Source organism: Bacillus rossius, chromosome 2 (assembly GCF_032445375.1).
Source record: "Bacillus rossius redtenbacheri isolate Brsri chromosome 2, Brsri_v3, whole genome shotgun sequence".
NCBI lineage: Eukaryota > Metazoa > Arthropoda > Insecta > Phasmatodea > Bacillidae > Bacillus > Bacillus rossius.
In genome coordinates this window covers 21195366-21215182 of record NC_086331.1, presented here as the reverse complement: position 1 = coordinate 21215182, position 19817 = coordinate 21195366, and the positions used below count along the sequence as shown (strand labels likewise).

Below are 19817 nucleotides of genomic sequence, written 5' to 3'. Positions count from 1 at the left end.
TCAAAATCATATTATAATACACTTAAATTTTTTTTAACTTTGCTAGCTTTAGTGTTTCAGAGCATTGTCAGAAGGCTTAATGTGAGAAGGCTTTTGTTCTGAACTTAACCAAACCATTCTGGAGTTAAGTTTCTGTAAGTTCCTGTCCAGGAACAGCACTAAACACCCTGCTATTCACTGAGCAGGCTAGCACTTCACTTTGGCAGTAAAGACTTAACTTTGCATGGTGTACCACAACATTTTAAAAAATATATTTTCTTTGGCTTCTTTATATTTATTTATGAAGATATTGCCAAGTGTTAATTCTCTTACTTAATTTGTAGCACCACATTTGTTTGGGTTTTAGTTAAATACCTTGTCATTGCAAGCAGTTTGTATAATTGTTAGCAGATTTGGATGGACATGACCTCTGTATTTAATTTAGTTTGTAGAGTGAAGCACATTTTTCTCTTTAGTAGTTATTTTTTTGTTTGTAATTTTCGTTTGCAGCTGTCACGTGTATCTGAAGGGTTAGTGACCACAGCTCGCGGCCCAAATGGCCATCAGACACCAGGTGTTGATTATCTGCAGGTAAATTGCTGGGTATTGTGATGCTTTTTGGGTAACTAGGCTTCTTTACTTTAGTGCACTTGAACATTTTTGCTGTTTTTTGACTGTTAATCCTTCTTATATTGACATAACTCTCAAATTGCATGTTGAAAAAAATATAGTCTTGAGTGAAGGTGCACATCAGATATAATTTATTTCTGAAGCCAATGTTTTATTGATATTTAAACACTTCTATGAGAATGTTAGAGGTAATTTGGTATTCAAACATTTTATTTACACACGTAAAAGCCTATTTTCCAATAAACAAAATTTACTCCAAGCAATTAAACCATCATTTTCTCCTTAGAATAGAGTTATGTATTCCATACTCAATTTATATAATTTTAATCACTAATTTAATTGGTAATTAACTGTATTTTGTGATCTCCGTAGGGGCATTGTATTTGAATTACCTGAATACAAAATTGTGTTGGAGATAAAGTAAAATATAAATCAATTTCTGAACATATAATTTTTCTATAGCTATATATTAAAGATTTTCAGAAGGTCATGTGGAACAATATATATATATAAATTAAATATGTTAGAGATAAGTTTAGTGTTAGTAAATATTTCATATTTATAGGTTAAATAAGTTAAACAATTTTAAAAATGTTTTCAAAATTCTAGATTGAATAGAAAATTGACTTTCTTAAAAAATAATTTCTTAACCTATGTGTATTATATTGAGTAAAGGTGCACATCAGATATAATTTATTTCTCAAGCAGTGCCATTTGAAAAGCAAGCAGTGCTAGTGTTCATCAAGCAATAGTTAATGAAAATATAATTGTTTTTATATAAACTACGATAATTTACACTGATTTTTATTCAAACATGTTGATGCTAAAATATATATAATTTTTTTAATTGGTTAGCGTATATGGTTAGTGTCCTAAATACAGTTCATCTGTTATCGCTATTAAGAAAAAAATTAACATTTGGTGCTTAAATTTTTGTGTGAGCAATATTTTAAAGTAATTACAGGTTTAGCTATGTAATTTAGGAAAATTATTTTGATAGTGTTGTAAAAGGGAATAATTATATTTTACTGAGAAAATATTAAAATATACATACAAAAATTCAGTTTTGAATTGAAAAATTAAAATTTCATCAAAATACATCAAAAAGCACACATCTAAATGGTTTATATTTTATTTTATTTGAAATTGTTAGTAGAAACAATTTTCCTGGGTAATATTTTTTATCTGATGCACAATTTGATAGTTATTCCAGAATATGTTGTTAAGGTATTGTTTGTGTTAACATAATAATGTTTTGTAAGAATACAAAATTCAAATCTATTAAATAAAAATTCTGAAATGAAATTTCTTCAAAATCACTTTAGTGGGGCAAGTACATATATATATATATATATATATATATATATATATATATATATATATATATATATATATATATATATATATATATATATATATATATATATACACACACACACACACACTTGCATACCAGCACACACTAACATATTCACATATTAAAGTACATTTCTCACATTTATGCACAAAAATTTGCACATTTATACACACACAGACAGACACACACAGAGAGATACTTTCCTCTCTCTCTCTGACACTCACACTTTCCTTCTCTCTTGCTGTGTCTCTCTCTGACACACACACTTTCCTTCTCTCTTGCTCTGTCTCTCTCTGACACACACACTTTCCTTCTCTCTTGCTCTGTCTCTCTCTGACACACACACTTTCCTTCTCTCTTGCTCTGTCTCTCTCTGACACACACACTTTCCTTCTCTCTTGCTGTGTCTCTCTCTGACACACACACTTTCCTTCTCTCTTGCTCTGTCTCTCTCTGACACACACACTTTCCTTCTCTCTTGCTCTGTCTCTCTCTGACACACACACTTTCCTTCTCTCTTGCTCTGTCTCTCTCTGACACACACACTTTCCTTCTCTCTTGCTGTGTCTCTCTCTGACACACACACTTTCCTTCTCTCTTGCTCTGTCTCTCTCTGACACACACACTTTCCTTCTCTCTTGCTCTGTCTCTCTCTGACACACACACTTTCCTTCTCTCTTGCTCTGTCTCTCTCTGACACACACACTTTCCTTCTCTCTTGCTCTGTCTCTCTGACACACACACTTTCCTTCTCTCTTGCTCTGTCTCTCTCTGACACACACACTTTCCTTCTCTCTTGCTCTGTCTCTCTCTGACACACACACTTTCCTTCTCTCTTGCTCTGTCTCTCTCTGACACACACACTTTCCTTCTCTCTTGCTGTGTCTCTCTCTGACACACACACTTTCCTTCTCCCTTCTCTCTCTCTCTCTCTCTCTCTCTCTCTCTGTGCCACTCATTGTTGGAAAATAAGCTAACATTTGTGTATTTAAAGTTCTTAGAAAGTTACACTAAGAATACTAATGAATGTTAATGGGTTTTATTTTTCTTGAATAGTTTGTAGTGTGAAAATACCAAAATAATGTATGGGAGCAAAATAGTTCTTTTAGCACACTATATTTTGTGTGCTTCTAGTATGGAGTTTAAAGTTTTTTTTTGTATGTTGACTACAGTTTATTTTGTTGCTGAAAGTAGGGCTGACTATGATAATCATGCACACAATTTTCATATGCACTGCAAATTAGTAGGGCAATACTGTTCGTAAATTTTCAGTAGGTGCTGTTTTTATTTTATTTCTCATTTCTTTAAAGAATAGAAAAAAAACATCTTGTCACAATTTTTACTTAGGTTTTTAAAAACTGAGTTTTAAAACAAGTTAGGTGGTAAAATGGCTTTGTTCTCCACAATTATTAATCCTATGGATAAGGTATTGCTGTGCTCAGAAGTGGCAGTGGTGTGGTATGTTGCATCTTGAGCATGTACTATATGGTTTTGTATGCATGTCCTGTTTGTAATGTAAGCTTAGTTTAAAATGTGGAACATGATTAGTTAAAGCTGTATGATCTGTATTTTGGTGTATTATGCTGTTAAGATGTATGTTGTGTATATGCATGTGTCTCTTTCAAATAAGTGTCTTGTATGTAAATATCTTTTGCATGCACTATATTTAAACATTCACATGTCCACTCCTTGTCGTCACTAACCTTATTTCTTACGCCAAAAAACACAGAAGCCGTTATGACCTGTACTATAGTTATAGTTGGTTCAGTCTCTGTCTCTATGCCATTTGACAAACCTCATTGTCAAATAGTGAAAAGTTAAAACTTAGATATTCATAATTGGAAAAATTAACATTGGCAATAGGATAGATATTTGTAATTGGAAAAATTAACATGGGCAATAGGATAGATATTCGTAATTGGAAAAATTAACAGGGTCAATAGGATAAGTGCATGTATTATGTGAAAAGTTATTAACCTTTAACCATGGACAAAAGTTCTCTGTTGCTATTTGATAGTAGCATGTGTATGTTTGCTTGGTTAATCATTAATGTTACAACAATTAATAGAAAAAGTTTTTTTAATACTTAAAACTATTCTTTTAATCCTTCCATCTGAGGCAATCAAACAAAACAAAGTTTATCCTGCAAATTATTAAACTAAAATAGTTAAATCGCAGATTTTGGGTTGGAAACCTGTCACAGACAGCGCTCTGTAATTTGACATTCTTCGGTTCAGCACATTCTGGAATTGCAGCATTCTTCAGTTTGGCACTTTCTGCAAATCTGGCAAAATTCAGTTTGACACTGATGTGGCCAGGGGTTTTTTTTAGTGGATAGATGGTCAGATTAGTGGGCACCATTATGCATAAGGGCACAGACCTGGTAGAGACTCTGGGTTCATGATGCTGCTCTGTGTCGGCCACGCTATGCTGATTACTCACGGTGCTCTTATGGCATCCCACATGATGATTTATATCCACAACACACACGTGGTCAGGTGAATGATGCGAACGTGAGGTAAGCAAAACTAAGGTTTATTACACGGTGCTCGATACAAGTCAATCATACAATTTCTTATAATATAAAAGTTGAACTGTAAAATATCTTGCGGCACGACCAGCTAACGGATGGTTAAACCATCACATGGCTAAACAATAGAACAACAGAGATGAATTCCTCGGAGTGCTGGAAGCTTCCTACCCCGGGCGACAATGCAAAGCGAATGGGAAGAGACATTGCTGCTGAGGTGGTTCTTCAATACTATCACGCCGAAACTTGAGTACCGTTAGGCCAACCCGAGTCATGCTGCTGATATTCATAAATTTAACACTGAATATAAAACACTTTAAACAATTTACGTAAACAATTATAACTCAAAAATAAAACCGGAAATGTCTTCAGCAGTCCAGGTCAGTTGTTAACAGGTATTTAAATATGTCCTTTAAAAACTGAAAAAAATATGAACACTCATGATGAAATAAAAAGGTTACATTACATGTTATTATGAAAGTAAAAGAAAGCTTATAATATTAATTACTTTTTATAGCATTGACTCGACTGCGCACTCTTGCGGTTGTTCGTGGAGCACTCTCTCACACCCACACTAACACACACACATAATGCCGGCGGGGAGATAAAAAGTCATGAGGATAGGGGTTAGGAAGGGAAGTGACATATTGGGCTCAGTGGAGCGCAGCCCCGGATGATGTAGACACATTCGGCAAATCTGGCATTCTTCAGTTTGGCACATTGTGCAAATCTGGCACTCATCGGTTGGGCACATTGTGCAAAATTGGCACTCATCGGTAATAGAGTGCACATTGGCAAATCTTGGCACTCATCGGTAATAGAGTGCACATTGGCAAATCTTGGCACTCATCGGTTGGGCACAAAGTGCAAAAGTACCATTATTCTGTTGGGCACATTGTTCAAATCTGCCATTATTCGGTTAGGCACAGTGTTCGAATCCGCCAGTGTTCGAATCCGCCAGTGTTCGAATCCGCCAGTGTTCGAATCCGCAACTCTTTAGTTTGGCAAAATAATACAGAAATAGTTACTTATTAATAATGCTCATCTGATATTTCTAGCAGTGAACAGGCACACCTTGCCTTCCTCTCGCTCGTCAAAATGATGGTGCGGGAACCTACCCATGATTGCTGCTTGAATTATATCTTTTTTATATTTCTTAATCTTCCTGGTGAGTCACCATTCTAACTCTTTCATGAATCTACAGTATACCGAACCATGTTGTAGCTGGCTTTTACTGTACTTAGCTACTTTACTAGTTAATTTTTTTAATTTTATTCAGGTATCTGCCCATAGACCAAATATTGTAGAAATTCTTAGCATCATTTTATTCACCTTTTTCGGGGATATATATGATTTTTCACTGTTAGTAGTCTAAGGAAGTCCTTGTGGACAAAAATAAAATGTAACTAATACTAAAGTGTAAATAAAGGATTAGGTTAAACTTAAGTTTGGTGCCATAAATTGTATTAGAAACTTGAGTGGGGGTGTAATTTAAGATTTATTAGAATTTAAAGTATTGTAGAACCCACTCATGGTAGGAAGTAGTAATCTCCAGCGTGGTATCATAGAGCTGTTGGCACTGGCACCTGGGTTCAGACGGGAAGCCAATAGAAGTGAAACATGAAAACTTAAAACTATTTTATATACTAAAACTACTTATATACTGTATCAAAAGTATAAAAATGTCCATATATGACTATATAATGGAAGCTCTAGTAGGCATAGTCGGTTTGAGACACAAGGTTGTTTATTAGCTGTCATGTTGGCAGGAGAACCAATCACATTTATAAAATAGATCAAAATTGTCAGCGTTAGAAAAGACAAAGTATGTATGTGTATTAAGTTACACAAACTTGAGTTTTACAGTTTTAAGTTCCTTAAGATGTTGCATGTATAAAACAAATTTGAAAGAATAATTTTCACAAGCTGTAGAATGGGGTGCACGGGCGTACCTTGGTTAAAGCGTTTTGTCAGTTTGTTGGACGCCACAGTGTGATTATGGGCAACACAAACCCGGCTGGAGCTCCTCAGGGTAACCCAAGTGTGGGAATAGAGACCTTACCCCTATCAGTAGTGTCTTGTACAAAAACCCTTTCCGCTTTTAGCGTCGGACACGCTTGAGCACAGATGTTTACCTCGTAGGCTCTCCAGCCGTCCCACGTGCTTGATACCGGTCATACTGAACCCGTGGTTGATAAGCCGAATGCAAAGTTTCACAGTTAATAACACAATTTATTTCTTCCAAATGCCTTAACACACCTTCTTGTACCCTTGCTAATTTGCGGATAAAATGCCTGGCTGCACGAATCTCATAATTTTAGATCTGTCACCCTCGTGGCTGATAAAGTTCCTCACATTGATTTAAAATGCCTTAAAAGAGTACAATTAATTATTTAAGCAGTCTGTCTGACGGAGGCAAGATCTGAGGATAAAAAAGTGTTTAAGATTATTAAAATTTAAAAAACAGAATTACTGATTAGTGATGGTGAATGATGAAGTCTTGGATCTGCTCATGCTTCCTGCCTCAAATGTTGACGATCAGACTGGCCTGATAGTGGACAGGGCGACTGACTAGCGCCCCCTTGGAATCATTGTTATAAGTATTCAAGTCCCTGCCACTTACATTTGATTACTTATACATACTAAATTTAGGAAAATTATTACACGTGCGAATACATAATAGTAACCCTTAATTAAGCCAGTTATTAATTTCGTAAGAGTTCCGCTTTGGAAATCCTTGGCTACCCTTAGGAATTGTTCAGGATATGGTCTCGTTGCAAAACGTTCACAGCAAATAAAAGCAATGGGACATATTTTAAAGATAATATAGGAAAAGGAACAAAACACTGGGGTCAAACAATCCAGTAACAATATTACTGTAGGTTCTTAGATGGATGAGACACTGGTTTAAAATGCTCTCTTGTGAGAGTCTAGTCTTCGGCGTGCAGTTAAAACCATGGCTCGTGCGTACATCACACGCAATATACATGGCGATAAAAATTGCTGGGCCTGGGAAAGGAATGGAGTGTGAAGGAGTCACATTTGGCTTAACTCAGGGCAAAACCTGTGGACAAAGTCAAGATTAAGTAAACAAAATATTTTACATAATTGCTATTCTGTTAGTTTTTCCAAAAAAAGCCCTTGTGAAAATCCGTAATTAGTTTTGCATAAATCTTTGGCTTGGAAGCTGTGCTTGATGCACAAATGGTTTGGCAAAACAACTCTCTTATTTTTCACTCTGTGAATTGTGTGTGGTTGCTTAAAAATTTGTTTCAGTTTTAAAAATGATGGCAATCTTTTTATTGTTCACTTACTGTAATATAAATGCCCCGACAAAGTAAATGATTATCGGTTGCATGAAAAAAAAGCATATTGTATGATTCCACATTGCAATCTACATGTTTAGGATTGTACGTTAACATTATTTATTTATGAAAGGGCAAATCTGTTCATATAACACTTAAATGTCAAAAAAAATTTAGTTTCCATGATGAAATCTATATGAAATGCAGATTTAATTTTTTTAATTGATGTGTATTGTAAAGTGAAATCTCATTTCAACATACCTGATAAAACCCACATATTTGGTACTTTATAATGATAGTGAGAAATCCTTTAATGGGTACTTTTTAATGAAGTTCTGCTGTACACAGTTATAGTTTTACATTGTATTCCAATGCAGTTTTTGTTCTCATATATATATATATATATATATATATATATATATATATATATATATATATATATATATTAGTCCTGATATTATAAATTTGGTTTTCTTAAATAATTATAAATAATAGTAATTATACACATTTTTTCCTCAATTCACTTAATTTTCAAAGATTGCCTTCCATTATGAAGTACAATCTGAGTTAGTATTTAATGGTCATAAAAATTAAAAATGAAATAATAAAACGTTGTACTAGAATTACAGCAGGATATATTGTGTTTTGCATTGATAGTTTTTTTCTGTAATTTTTGCAAAGTATTGAAATTAGTTTTTCTTTTAGCTTTATCCATTGCACTGTCACTGAGAACTTAATGTATTTGAACTTTACGGTGAATAAAAAATCTCTTAACCTTTGAGCTATTTTCATGCTTAAAGTTAATATGAAAGGTTGTGTACAAGATGGATTAGAAAATTAAGTATTGTTTGTATTAAACAGCTACTGTATAATGCTTGGTTGCATGCACATTTTCTGTGAACACTTTCTCTCTGCAGATATATAATTCTAAAAGAAGCAGTTAATTTTGGTTAGTTTTATCAAATGAACATTTTGGGTCATTATAAGTTTAGCGGATTGTCAAAATTGTCTTTTATGGTTTTTTAATATTTAACTTTGAAAAGTGGTAGAAATTAATTTGCAGATAATAGAAGTTTGGGGTGAAAATGTGATTGAGGGAATGGTATCAAATGTGAACACTTAATGAAAGGCACAAAGTGTATGATAATAAATGTAAAGGGCAGCCACCCATTCATGTTTTGTTAGTTAACACAATATTTAGAAAGAATATAAGTGTTACGATTAATTACTTTGTTGTGAATTTCCACAAAATTATTCAGATCATTAGTTATCTTAAGTTCTGAAAATGCTTTCTGATGAGCAGTAAAATGAAACTAAAATTTTTATTTTTTTACTTTTCCCGCTGATAATATATATTTCTTGTCACTTTGTCAGTGATACCATGTGGATGGTTGAAATTATTCTGAGATATAAATCTTAAATAATAGATAGTAGCCCAGCTCTACAGTACAGATAAAATTCAAACAAACAAATTTATCACTACGAATTTAGTGCACAATTTGTTTAAAAAAATGTAGAACTTTGATTGTTAATTTGTTCCAATAATCACAATATATAAACATTGTTGCAAGACCTCAAGGAAAATGTGTAGGCAATCCAAAACAAATGGTGGTACTTTCTTATATGTGGTGTTGAGTTGCTTAACAGTAAAACACTTCCAATTGCTGCAGTTTGAATCAGAGAGCTCAATATATCCTTACTTAACTTAATTATCTTACTTGCAGTTCTGATCCAGCACCAAGTCTCTTTTGTCTCGGTATTTTAAATGATTACTGGCTGCTAAGCACTGATGAGTACAACAAGCTAGGTATTTCAGTCTTATAGTTAGCATAAATTTATGTTGAGGGTGTTAGAAGCTGGTCTCCTGCTACGATAAATGCTTCAAAGCTGTTGGAAAGTATAAATAAAACTACCTTTTTTTCATTGGCAATATTAATTGTTTAGAAACAAATACATATTCTGTGCACACCTCTAAAGCTTCGGCTGTTGGTGTGCATGTCACAAATTTTAATAAATAATAAATAAATAAATAAATAAATAAATAATATTTTTTAAAGATTTACAATACGTTCCGTAACATGCTTCATGGTTGCCTGTCCAAAAATAATCTCCAACTACTCTGATGTTAGAGGGGATAAGACTTCCTCTGGCTCTGAGGGAGAATAAATCATTGTGCTCACATCGCCTTGGGGAGTGGCCACAATGAATGCGGAATGTGTTGCTAACACTGCAAAGGTGGTGTAGCAGGAGTTTCATTGGCAGCCATTCACTCATGCTGGACATAAGTGAACTGCATATTGAGCCACAGATAAACTTGACCAGTTTGCTTGACTTAAGCACTGTGCAAGGAGGACTGCCTTAAGTGTGGTTGTGGGGAACTCACGATCACGACACAACATTGTTTAACACACATTGTGGCGGTCATGTGCATGAATCAGTTGATTTAATGGCAAGGAATTCTCATAACAAAAGAAATGAAGTATATAATTAAAATAAATTAGCGTAAACCAAATTTTACTTATATTAGACCAAGTAGAATAGACATGCCATGCCAGTGATTTCAAAAACTTATTATGTAGAACACAATTTTTAAAGTTTAGCAAGCTGCCACATAAAAATCAGACACAAAATAGTCATGTTATTCTGTTAGTGAAAATCTTGAAAAATTACACTTGAAACAAAGTTTGTCTAAATTTTTTATTACTGGTTCATAGTTTTCAGTAGAATAAAATGGTTTGTCCAGTAGGGCCAGATGTTTGTATATATTTCTATTTATTTAATAATTAAAATGTTTTATTTAACATCCATTACCATGTGTTTATTTTCATGTAGTTTAGATCTTGTGAACTCACAAATTTTAAAACAAAGTTTAGTTGTGTGCCTGTCATTTTCACAACTTGATGTAGACTTTGTTGTCATCATGACTCTACTTTAACATCGTATAAGTGAAGTTATTTAGTAAGATAGTTACTATTAATTTTAAATGTTTTGCAGGCATTTAAAAGTAGTTTGCAACTGTTTCATAATGATATTTCTGTAATATGCATCATGTTGTAGATGCTGGGCAAGTCTAGGCAAGAGCATCCAGCATGGGCAGTGGAGAGTCAGTTTTCCAGCCAGCCTACTAGGCCAACAGTGCCTCAACAGTCGGTCAAGAGGATGCATGCACATCAGGCAAGAATATTGTATTGTCATGGGGATTTTGTATGGTGGTTGTCAGAAGGGGGGGGGGGGGGTGCATTTTTAAGAAGCATACTTGGTATTCTCTCTCGAGAATACCAAGTATTTATTTTGAACATTAACACCACTTGCCTGCAGTTTTATAAATTTGGAGTTGGTTCTGGAATCTACGGGAGCTGTGGGCTGTCTGGGTAACATCAACTATCACTAGTTATCCAGGAGTACTTAGTGGGAAGAAGTGGATTCACCACCTGAGGAAATATGATAAGAAATATTTTTAAATTTAATCATGTGATGAGGTCAATTTAAAACTGTATTCACCCAAATAAGCAGTGCCCTCGAAGCCTCTCAGCCCCATTATTTAGATTATGACCTAAAGTATTTGTTTTGAATAAGCAAAGCATCACACAAAAAATTTCAAAGCAGACCTGGCAACTATATTTTTAATTTTCTAATAAAGGTTTGTTCTAAACATAATTATAGAAAATTATGAATTTTCTTCAAATTTTTTGTAAAATAAATAGTATCCTTTTTACTGGTACTGACTGTCAGTTTTTGTATTTCAGCTGTGTTTATTCTACCACAAAAGTAATTATGAAGGTCTTTAAAAAATTTAAAAAGTTTTTCTCTCACAATTAAAGCTAAACCTTCAAAAATTGCTTGTTTATGGTGTTACATAAATATTTTACTTTTGGACATTCTTAATGCCAATTTTGAAGTTTATATCCTGTTCGTGAATAGATGAGTGAAGGGTAGGTTGTACTAGCACAAGGAAATGTGTATAACAATCTAATTGCTGGATATATTTTAACCTGCTGTTCGGTTCAAGTTGCTGGTTTTTAATTTGGTGGAAAAAGTCTGTAATTATGCATTACTTGTTTATTAAGACACTGCTGTTACAGCTTGTGTCTTTTCATAGGGACTCGTTATTTGTAGGCTGTTAAAAGTTAGTCCGGGGGTCCTCCCCGGGAAAATTTGTATTCCAAGGTGAAAAATGGTGCTATTTAAGCATTTTTATCATCTAAAAATTGATTACACAGCACTTTTTTTGCCCCCGTTTGCCCCCACTTAAAGGTTTCAGAGGGGGGCCAAAATACCCTTCCCCCCCCCCTGTTGTGCCCCTGCTCTAAACTATTAAATATTCTGTAATGTTTTAGTTTGAAGACATTTATGCAGTAACTTAAAATTTGTTGTTGCAGCATGATCATCAGCAGGATATTGTGAACTCCCTCCTTGGTACGGTTTCCACCCCAGTACCGCCACCGCCACCTCCCCCACCACTGCCGCCACACTACTTGGCACCTTCTGGACCGTCAGTCTCTCCCGTGGCTCCAGATGTCATGTCAATGTTTGACAGCTCACATCCCAGTAGAGACCTCCTTCGCCGCCCAGAAGCTGTAGCAATCATCCAAGGTAAATGTCTTCAATGTCTCTGTGTGTGTTTTGTTACCTGACCAATTAGTGTATTCAATCTATGTATTAGTTGAGTAGGTACATGCTGCAGTATGGATACTCACGCATGAATGGCATCCAATTGCATACTCAAAATTTGCAACTGACGTGAACTTGCTCCCTTGCATTATCTGGATAGTTAAAATGTCCTATATATCAAGTGTGCATAAGCAATTCTCTGGTTATACCTCATAAACAATGGTCATAAATATGGTTAGTGTGTGCTACTAAATTACTATGTAGCAATTAAGTACAGAAATGTTCATTTCCTTCTTCACAATATTACTGACATACCTGACAACTTAACAATTTTTTTTTCAAAAGTTTTCCGGGGGGAATAAGTAAGCCTTCTATGAGTTTCAAAAAAGATTTAAATTTTTTCCAAATGTTCATTTTTGCATGAAAATATGATGTGTAACTCAACATGTTACGAGCAGAATCTAGTGTATCCAGACATATAAATGCATATTTAAGTACTGGCTGTTTCCAATGTTACAAATTGTACAGCAAAGTTCTGAGAGTGCAGCTATTTAGCTATTTACGACTGCATAAATCACATAGTTAGTTATCTGATCATTAAGTTTCCTATGAAAATGATTTATAATAATTGAGATGTTCTTGCTGAGCACAGCAACATAGTTGCTGTCAATCAAGTAGTATAGAGTCTTACAAGAGAGAAGTGGGATGGAAGAGATGTAAACCTGTCTGGCATTATGCCATTAGGAACTGGGAGGGTGGGATGTGGAAAGAATGTTGGAACCTGGCTGCAGCTAAAACGTTTGTTTTTGTCAGTTGAAAGTTTGCCTGATGAAGACAAACCCTGCCGAAACACTAATTATGCTTCCTATTACTTCTGGCTTTATATTAAAATATCTGAATGAGGATGGCCATCTTCACTAGGAAGAGGTGAATCTTGTTTACAATAATTAAACAATAATAATGGGCTTGCTTATATTTTATGTCCAACCTATTGATATCTCAATGGCATTATATTTGTTTTTGTTGAATTTTCATAGTTCAATCCTAAATATTTTCAATTCAAGAAATTTTTGTGCTGCTACCTAGGTTAAATCCTTTTCGTACCCCTGAGTACAGCAATTCAGTAATGTTGGTCAACATCTTTCGAACCTTTTCAAGAAAACGATTACATCATTTACACAATAATTTAATAGTAACGGGTATGTGGTTATATTTTTTCTCTGAATATACCTAAGTAACTAAGTAACATACTTTTCATTCTTCAAGAAAAGTTTGCCTTTGTAAAAGTTATATTCCAACTGTATTGTGTTTATGTGCTTAATTTTATTTCGTGAATAATATCACATGACAATCAAAAAGTCCTTCCATTATGTAAGCACTCTTTGCATCATACTTGTTGAGGATATATTATACATTAAATCATTTGTGACTTTGAGCCCTATCACTTTGCATGTTTGTACTCTACTATTTTAGGCAGCCTCTGTAGGGTAGAGGATATTCTGGAAACACCAAATCTAAATGGATTCATGTTACATGTTGAATATTGTTTTTTAAATGATTTGAGATCTTCCTGAAAACTATGAGATGTTAAACCCCCTTCAAATAAATTAAATATTTTAGCCACCAGTGTTATTTATTGCGTAGGGCCTACTTACATGTGCAACATTTTTGTCCACTTGGAACCCAGTAGGTACAATCCTGCTTGTACTAAACTGAAAAATTACAAGAATTGAGAAAGGTGCAGGAAATCATATTCTGATTCACTGACGCAGAGAAGCAAGTAACCTGTGCAAAGCAACTTAAATCTCCAGAATTTCAAAGCCACATGTAAACAACTACTTTATTAACACAGTAAAATGTGCAAGGTCCTATGTTATATGTTACATGAGTGTCCAACCTAAAGCAACCCATTTAAAGAGAACATTATATTCGAAAGTTGTTATATGAGTAATAGATAGTTAATGAACTTTATACATGTGCATTTATACACACTATTAAATTTAAAGGCTAAATTACTTTGTATTAAAATTCAACTTATCCGAGTTACATGAAAGATTACAAAAGAATAGCAAAAAAATATTGTTATGAACACGAGAGACCACACCACGATGCCAGGTTCAGAGCTGGCTGGTGGCCCCGCGCGGCCACGTGCAGTCTACTGACGTAAGGCATGCCACGTGCAGTCTACTGACGTAAGGCATGCCACGTGTAGTCTACTGACGTAAGGCATGCCACGTGCAGTCTACTGACGTAAGGCATGCCACGTGCAGTCTACTGACGTAAGGCATGCCACGTGCAGTCTACTGACGTAAGGCATGCCACGTGCAGTCTACTGACGTAAGGCATGCCACGTGCAGCCTACTGACGTAAGGCATGCCACGTGCAGTCTACTGACGTAAGGCATGCCACGTGCAGTCTACTGACGTAAGGCATGCCACGTGCAGCCTACTGACGTAAGGCATGCCACGTGCAGCCTACTGACGTAAGGCATGCCACGTGCAGCCTACTGACGTAAGGCATGCCACGTGCAGCCTACTGACGTAAGGCATGCCACGTGCAGACTACTGACGTAAGGCATGCCACGTGCAGACTACTGACGTAAGGCATGCCACGTGCAGCCTACTGACGTAAGGCATGCCACGTGCAGCCTACTGACGTAAGGCATGCCACGTGCAGCCTACTGACGTAAGGCATGCCACGTGCAGCCTACTGACGTAAGGCATGCCACGTGCAGCCTACTGACGTAAGGCATGCCACGTGCAGCCTACTGACGTAAGGCATGCCACGTGCAGCCTACTGACGTAAGGCATGCCACGTGCAGCCTACTGACGTAAGGCATGCCACGTGCAGCCTACTGACGTAAGGCATGCCACGTGCAGCCTACTGACGTAAGGCATGCCACGTGCAGCCTACTGACGTAAGGCATGCCACGTGCAGCCTACTGACGTAAGGCATGCCACGTGCAGCCTACTGACGTAAGGCATGCCACGTGCAGCCTACTGACGTAAGGCATGCCACGTGCAGCCTACTGACGTAAGGCATGCCACGTGCAGCCTACGGACGTAAGGCATGCCACGTGCAGCCTACGGACGTAAGGCATGCCACGTGCAGCCTACTGACGTAAGGCATGCCACGTGCAGCCTACTGACGTAAGGCATGCCACGTGCAGCCTACTGACGTAAGGCATGCCACGTGCAGCCTACGGACGTAAGGCATGCCACGGGCAGCCTACGGACGTAAGGCATGCCACGGGCAGCCTACGGACGTAAGGCATGCCACGGGCAGCCTACGGACGTAAGGCATGCCACGGGCAGCCTACGGACGTAAGGCATGCCACGGGCAGCCTACGGACGTAAGGCATGCCACGTGCAGCCTACGGACGTAAGGCATGCCACGTGCAGCCTACGGACGTAAGGCATGCCACGTGCAGCCTACGGACGTAAGGCATGCCACGTGCAGCCTACGGACGTAAGGCATGCCACGTGCAGCCTACGGACGTAAGGCATGCCACGTGCAGCCTACGGACGTAAGGCATGCCACGTGCAGCCTACGGACGTAAGGCATGCCACGTGCAGCCTACGGACGTAAGGCATGCCACGGGCAGCCTACGGACGTAAGGCATGCCACGGGCAGCCTACGGACGTAAGGCATGCCACGGGCAGCCTACGGACGTAAGGCATGCCACGGGCAGCCTACGGACGTAAGGCATGCCACGGGCAGCCTACGGACGTAAGGCATGCCACGGGCAGCCTACGGACGTAAGGCATGCCACGGGCAGCCTACGGACGTAAGGCATGCCACGGGCAGCCTACGGACGTAAGGCATGCCACGGGCAGCCTACGGACGTAAGGCATGCCACGGGCAGCCTACGGACGTAAGGCATGCCACGGGCAGCCTACGGACGTAAGGCATGCCACGGGCAGCCTACGGACGTAAGGCATGCCACGGGCAGCCTACGGACGTAAGGCATGCCACGTGCAGCCTACGGACGTAAGGCATGCCACGTGTGCCTGGCCAGATTACAAGGGTCGTCGCTACCCCCTCCCCCCTTCAATCCCTGTACAACATCCTGCCTCTGCGCCATTATCTTTCGCTGAGCAGTCTTTCGGGAATTACGTGGGCTGCTGCGTGAACAAGCGACGCTATTATCGATGTTTCGGGCGTAGGGTCATCCCGGGATGACGCGACTTGTCACAGCCGCTTTAGTCAGTTCGAGAAGGGTGCCCCTCGACTACTTAAGCAGTGACGCCGGCCTCTGGGGGAGTTTTTGCGAGGAGTGTGGCGAGAGTTCCAGGATGGGTGCTGCGTGTGTCCCCCGGCGAGTGCCGCGAGAGGCCCCCGACGAGTGCCGCGAGATGCCCCCGGCGAGTGCAAGGGCAGTGGGAAATGTGCTCTACTGAGCCTGAGGATGTGCCGGGGCGTTAGGGAAACTTGAGTCCGGGGTATGACTGAAAGTGCTCGCCTAAGGCAGGGTCTTAAACGGGCTACTCTGATAGCTTGCAGGGCATAGCAGTTCTTGTCACGGCTGCAGGGAGAATTACAGACGACGGGCGTGCGCCAAAGTGTGGAGAAGGTGAGACAAGGTGCTGTATTAACAAATGATCGGCTAAGTCTCAGGTACACCGCTGGGAACGACTTGAACTAGCCAAACAAAATTAAGTGGGTGTGTACAGTGGGCTGAACAAGTATGAATTTTGGTTATATAATTCCTGCTAAAATAATTTTCAAAAATTCAAATTTATAATCGTGCCGAAAATTACTATTGGCGGCACACCCCTTTGTATAGCTAACTGTATGCCACGGCACATATGTTGTTTACCAAGTTGAAGCAGACTTTGTGGCCTCATGCCAGACTTTTATTTCTGCCTGTGGCAATTTCGTGCTAACTGAAATTCACAGACTTGCTATTCAAGACTGGAGCAGTAAAATTAACATTGCGCTAAATGAATTTGTGCAATTTTAAGACGTGCTAAGTGCATAGCTGCCAACCATTACGGATTTTCCGTAATTATTACGGATTTTAACCCCGAATTACGGAATTACGGAACATCGCTGGTTTATTACGGAAACGAGGCTTTGTGCTGCATGGTAACGGAGAAAATTCCGTTTCTGCTGTGCTTGTTTCGTGAACGCAGTTTGAATACATCGCTTGGTTGCACAAATAACGGAACTAGTAAGTGTGCGCATGTACGATGTACTGTCGAAATAAGTAAATTAATTCTCGTGTTTTCAAATAATAATGGGATGGTATTACGTCCGTTGTACGATACAACTAGTACATATTCTCGGACTTATCGTTTGAAGGCTACTTAAATCACGATAATTTTTGTACGGTACTTTGGCTAACCTGTGTTGTGTTAATTTATTTCTTGAAAGCCATTTTTTTCATCATAGTGTTTTTGTCGTGTCTACAGACGTGAATTTTTTTTATGTTTTTCGATAGTGTTGTGTTCTTCAGTGCCGGTTTTAGAAATGAAGCGTGTGACAGAATAATGTGTATCTGGGAAAAAAAACACGCAAGTCTTCAGAACTTTCGACTTAAATATTCAAAAGAATGGCCATGCTTGTCGTTTTCAAATGTTTGGAACGCCACGGTTTTGTAATGTATGCACGTGTGACTTTTCGATTGCACATGGTGGAAGGGATGACTGTAGACGGCATATTGAATCAAAGAAACATGCAGAACATTTTAAAGCAGTGACGAGCAATAAATCTATATCTTCGTTTTTTCGCTACATCTGAAGAAACGAAAGTAACGAACGCAGTTATTGTTTACAAGTCCTTGTGTTTGCCTTGTTGTTTGTTTACATGACATTTCTTATCCAACCAGGATAAAAAAAAGCAAATAAAAAGACAGTTGCTTTAAAGTTTAACTTTGAATACTTTGAATTGAAGATTCAAAATATCCAGTAAAATTATTAATATTTCTTACATATTCAGATGATTGTATTGTTCAAATAGATTTTTTTTATTCATTAATTTGCATTGTATTCATATTTTTCTTTTTCTTTTGCATATTATTGTCCTTGTTTTATCTTGAGAGTGTGTTATAATGCCCCAGGGAAAATTTATCGTGCATGATTTACGCGTACTTTTTTCATATACCTAATTGCCATTACTGATGGGTGTGATTTGAGGTTGGCAGCTCTGTAAGTGAGTTATTGGTGTATAGGTATAGTCTCGTACAATAAATTAGAATTAAGAACAGTTTGAAATAAGGTAGTGGAGACATAGAAATCGGAAAAATATTTTGCAATTTAATTTACTAAAACAGCCAGATCGTTCAATATGACATCATTGATTTTAAGACTGATTTTTGAAATATCCCACTTTAATAAATATTACATACGTCCAAAAATAATTTTGATTATGCTTGACATTATCATTGATAAACAAATTAATTTTATCAGTTTTAATTTTAAAAAAATTCTAGTTTTCTGTAATACAAAAATTGATAATAATACTACAGGTTAGTTCTTCTGAATAGTTTATGAAAATGCTTCTTGGATTTCACTGCTTGAGTTAGCTGTTATGAAAACCAAAGAGGATAGTTGGTGGCTTTTTTTGTGGCTTTTGGTATGAATTATTATTGTTATATAACATTTTTTAATTGATCAATAACAACAGTTGATATGTATAAACCTGACAAATTGTGATTTTTGATAGTTAAGGACAAGAAATTTTCTGTGTTTGTTTCTAAGAAATGTAGTAAAAGCATTATTGTAATATCAGAAACAATCAGTTTTAATATTGGTTATTAAAGCAGGATGATATTGATCTTCTTTGATAAGGACATTTTTCATGTGGGATACTGAACATTAAAAAATATTTGAGAAACAAAGATGAAGAAGGTTTTTAGAAGGTTGAGTTTTGTTAAATTGAGTTACTCCAAGGCTTGTGGTAAAATTAAGTAGAAAATTAGCCTTGGTTTTAATGTGAGACTGCAAAATGTTAACTGTAATATTATTAGACTAATCAACACCAGAGATATAGAAACCAAGTATCAATAAATCATCAGGGCAGGTAACAAGTTTTTCTAATAAAAAAATCAAATTAATCCGAATAAATTAGGATACATTTTGAGAATAAACATTGTAAAATAAAAATACCATCTAAAAAAATGGGTTCATGTACTTGTGTACGTGCATTATATGTTATACTTAACTTGGCAAAGTAAAATACTTAATTTCATCTTGCATGCAAATAATTAATATAAAATAATAAAATGACTAGTATTATTATAAATATGGTTGGTAAATTACAAATTCAATCAAAAAATTGAAATAAATACTCAATATTCAATATTAATATGAACAAATTTTTATTATTTTACTAAATTAAATAATTTTAAAGATAAATTTTATTTAATAGTAAAACTCAATAAATATGCAATTGTTTATTCAAA

At 36.9% G+C, this 19817-nt stretch overlaps 1 protein-coding gene across 16 annotated transcripts in view; it reads left to right on the top strand.

Annotated features, from left to right (window-relative positions):
- Window positions 1-19817, top strand: part of LOC134529158 (eukaryotic translation initiation factor 4E transporter-like) — a 262122-nt gene that overhangs the window by 174674 nt on the left and 67631 nt on the right. For 8 of the 16 annotated variants that reach the window (XM_063362945.1, XM_063362944.1, XM_063362943.1 and 5 more), the window contains 3 exons: window positions 490-570; window positions 10859-10975; window positions 12181-12394. In XM_063362945.1, coding sequence (XP_063219015.1) covers window positions 490-570; window positions 10859-10975; window positions 12181-12394 — 412 coding nt within the window. The remainder of the gene's footprint in view (window positions 1-489; window positions 571-10858; window positions 10976-12180; window positions 12395-19817) is intronic. The other 8 variants (XM_063362951.1, XM_063362949.1, XM_063362953.1 and 5 more) reach the window with 1 other exon arrangement.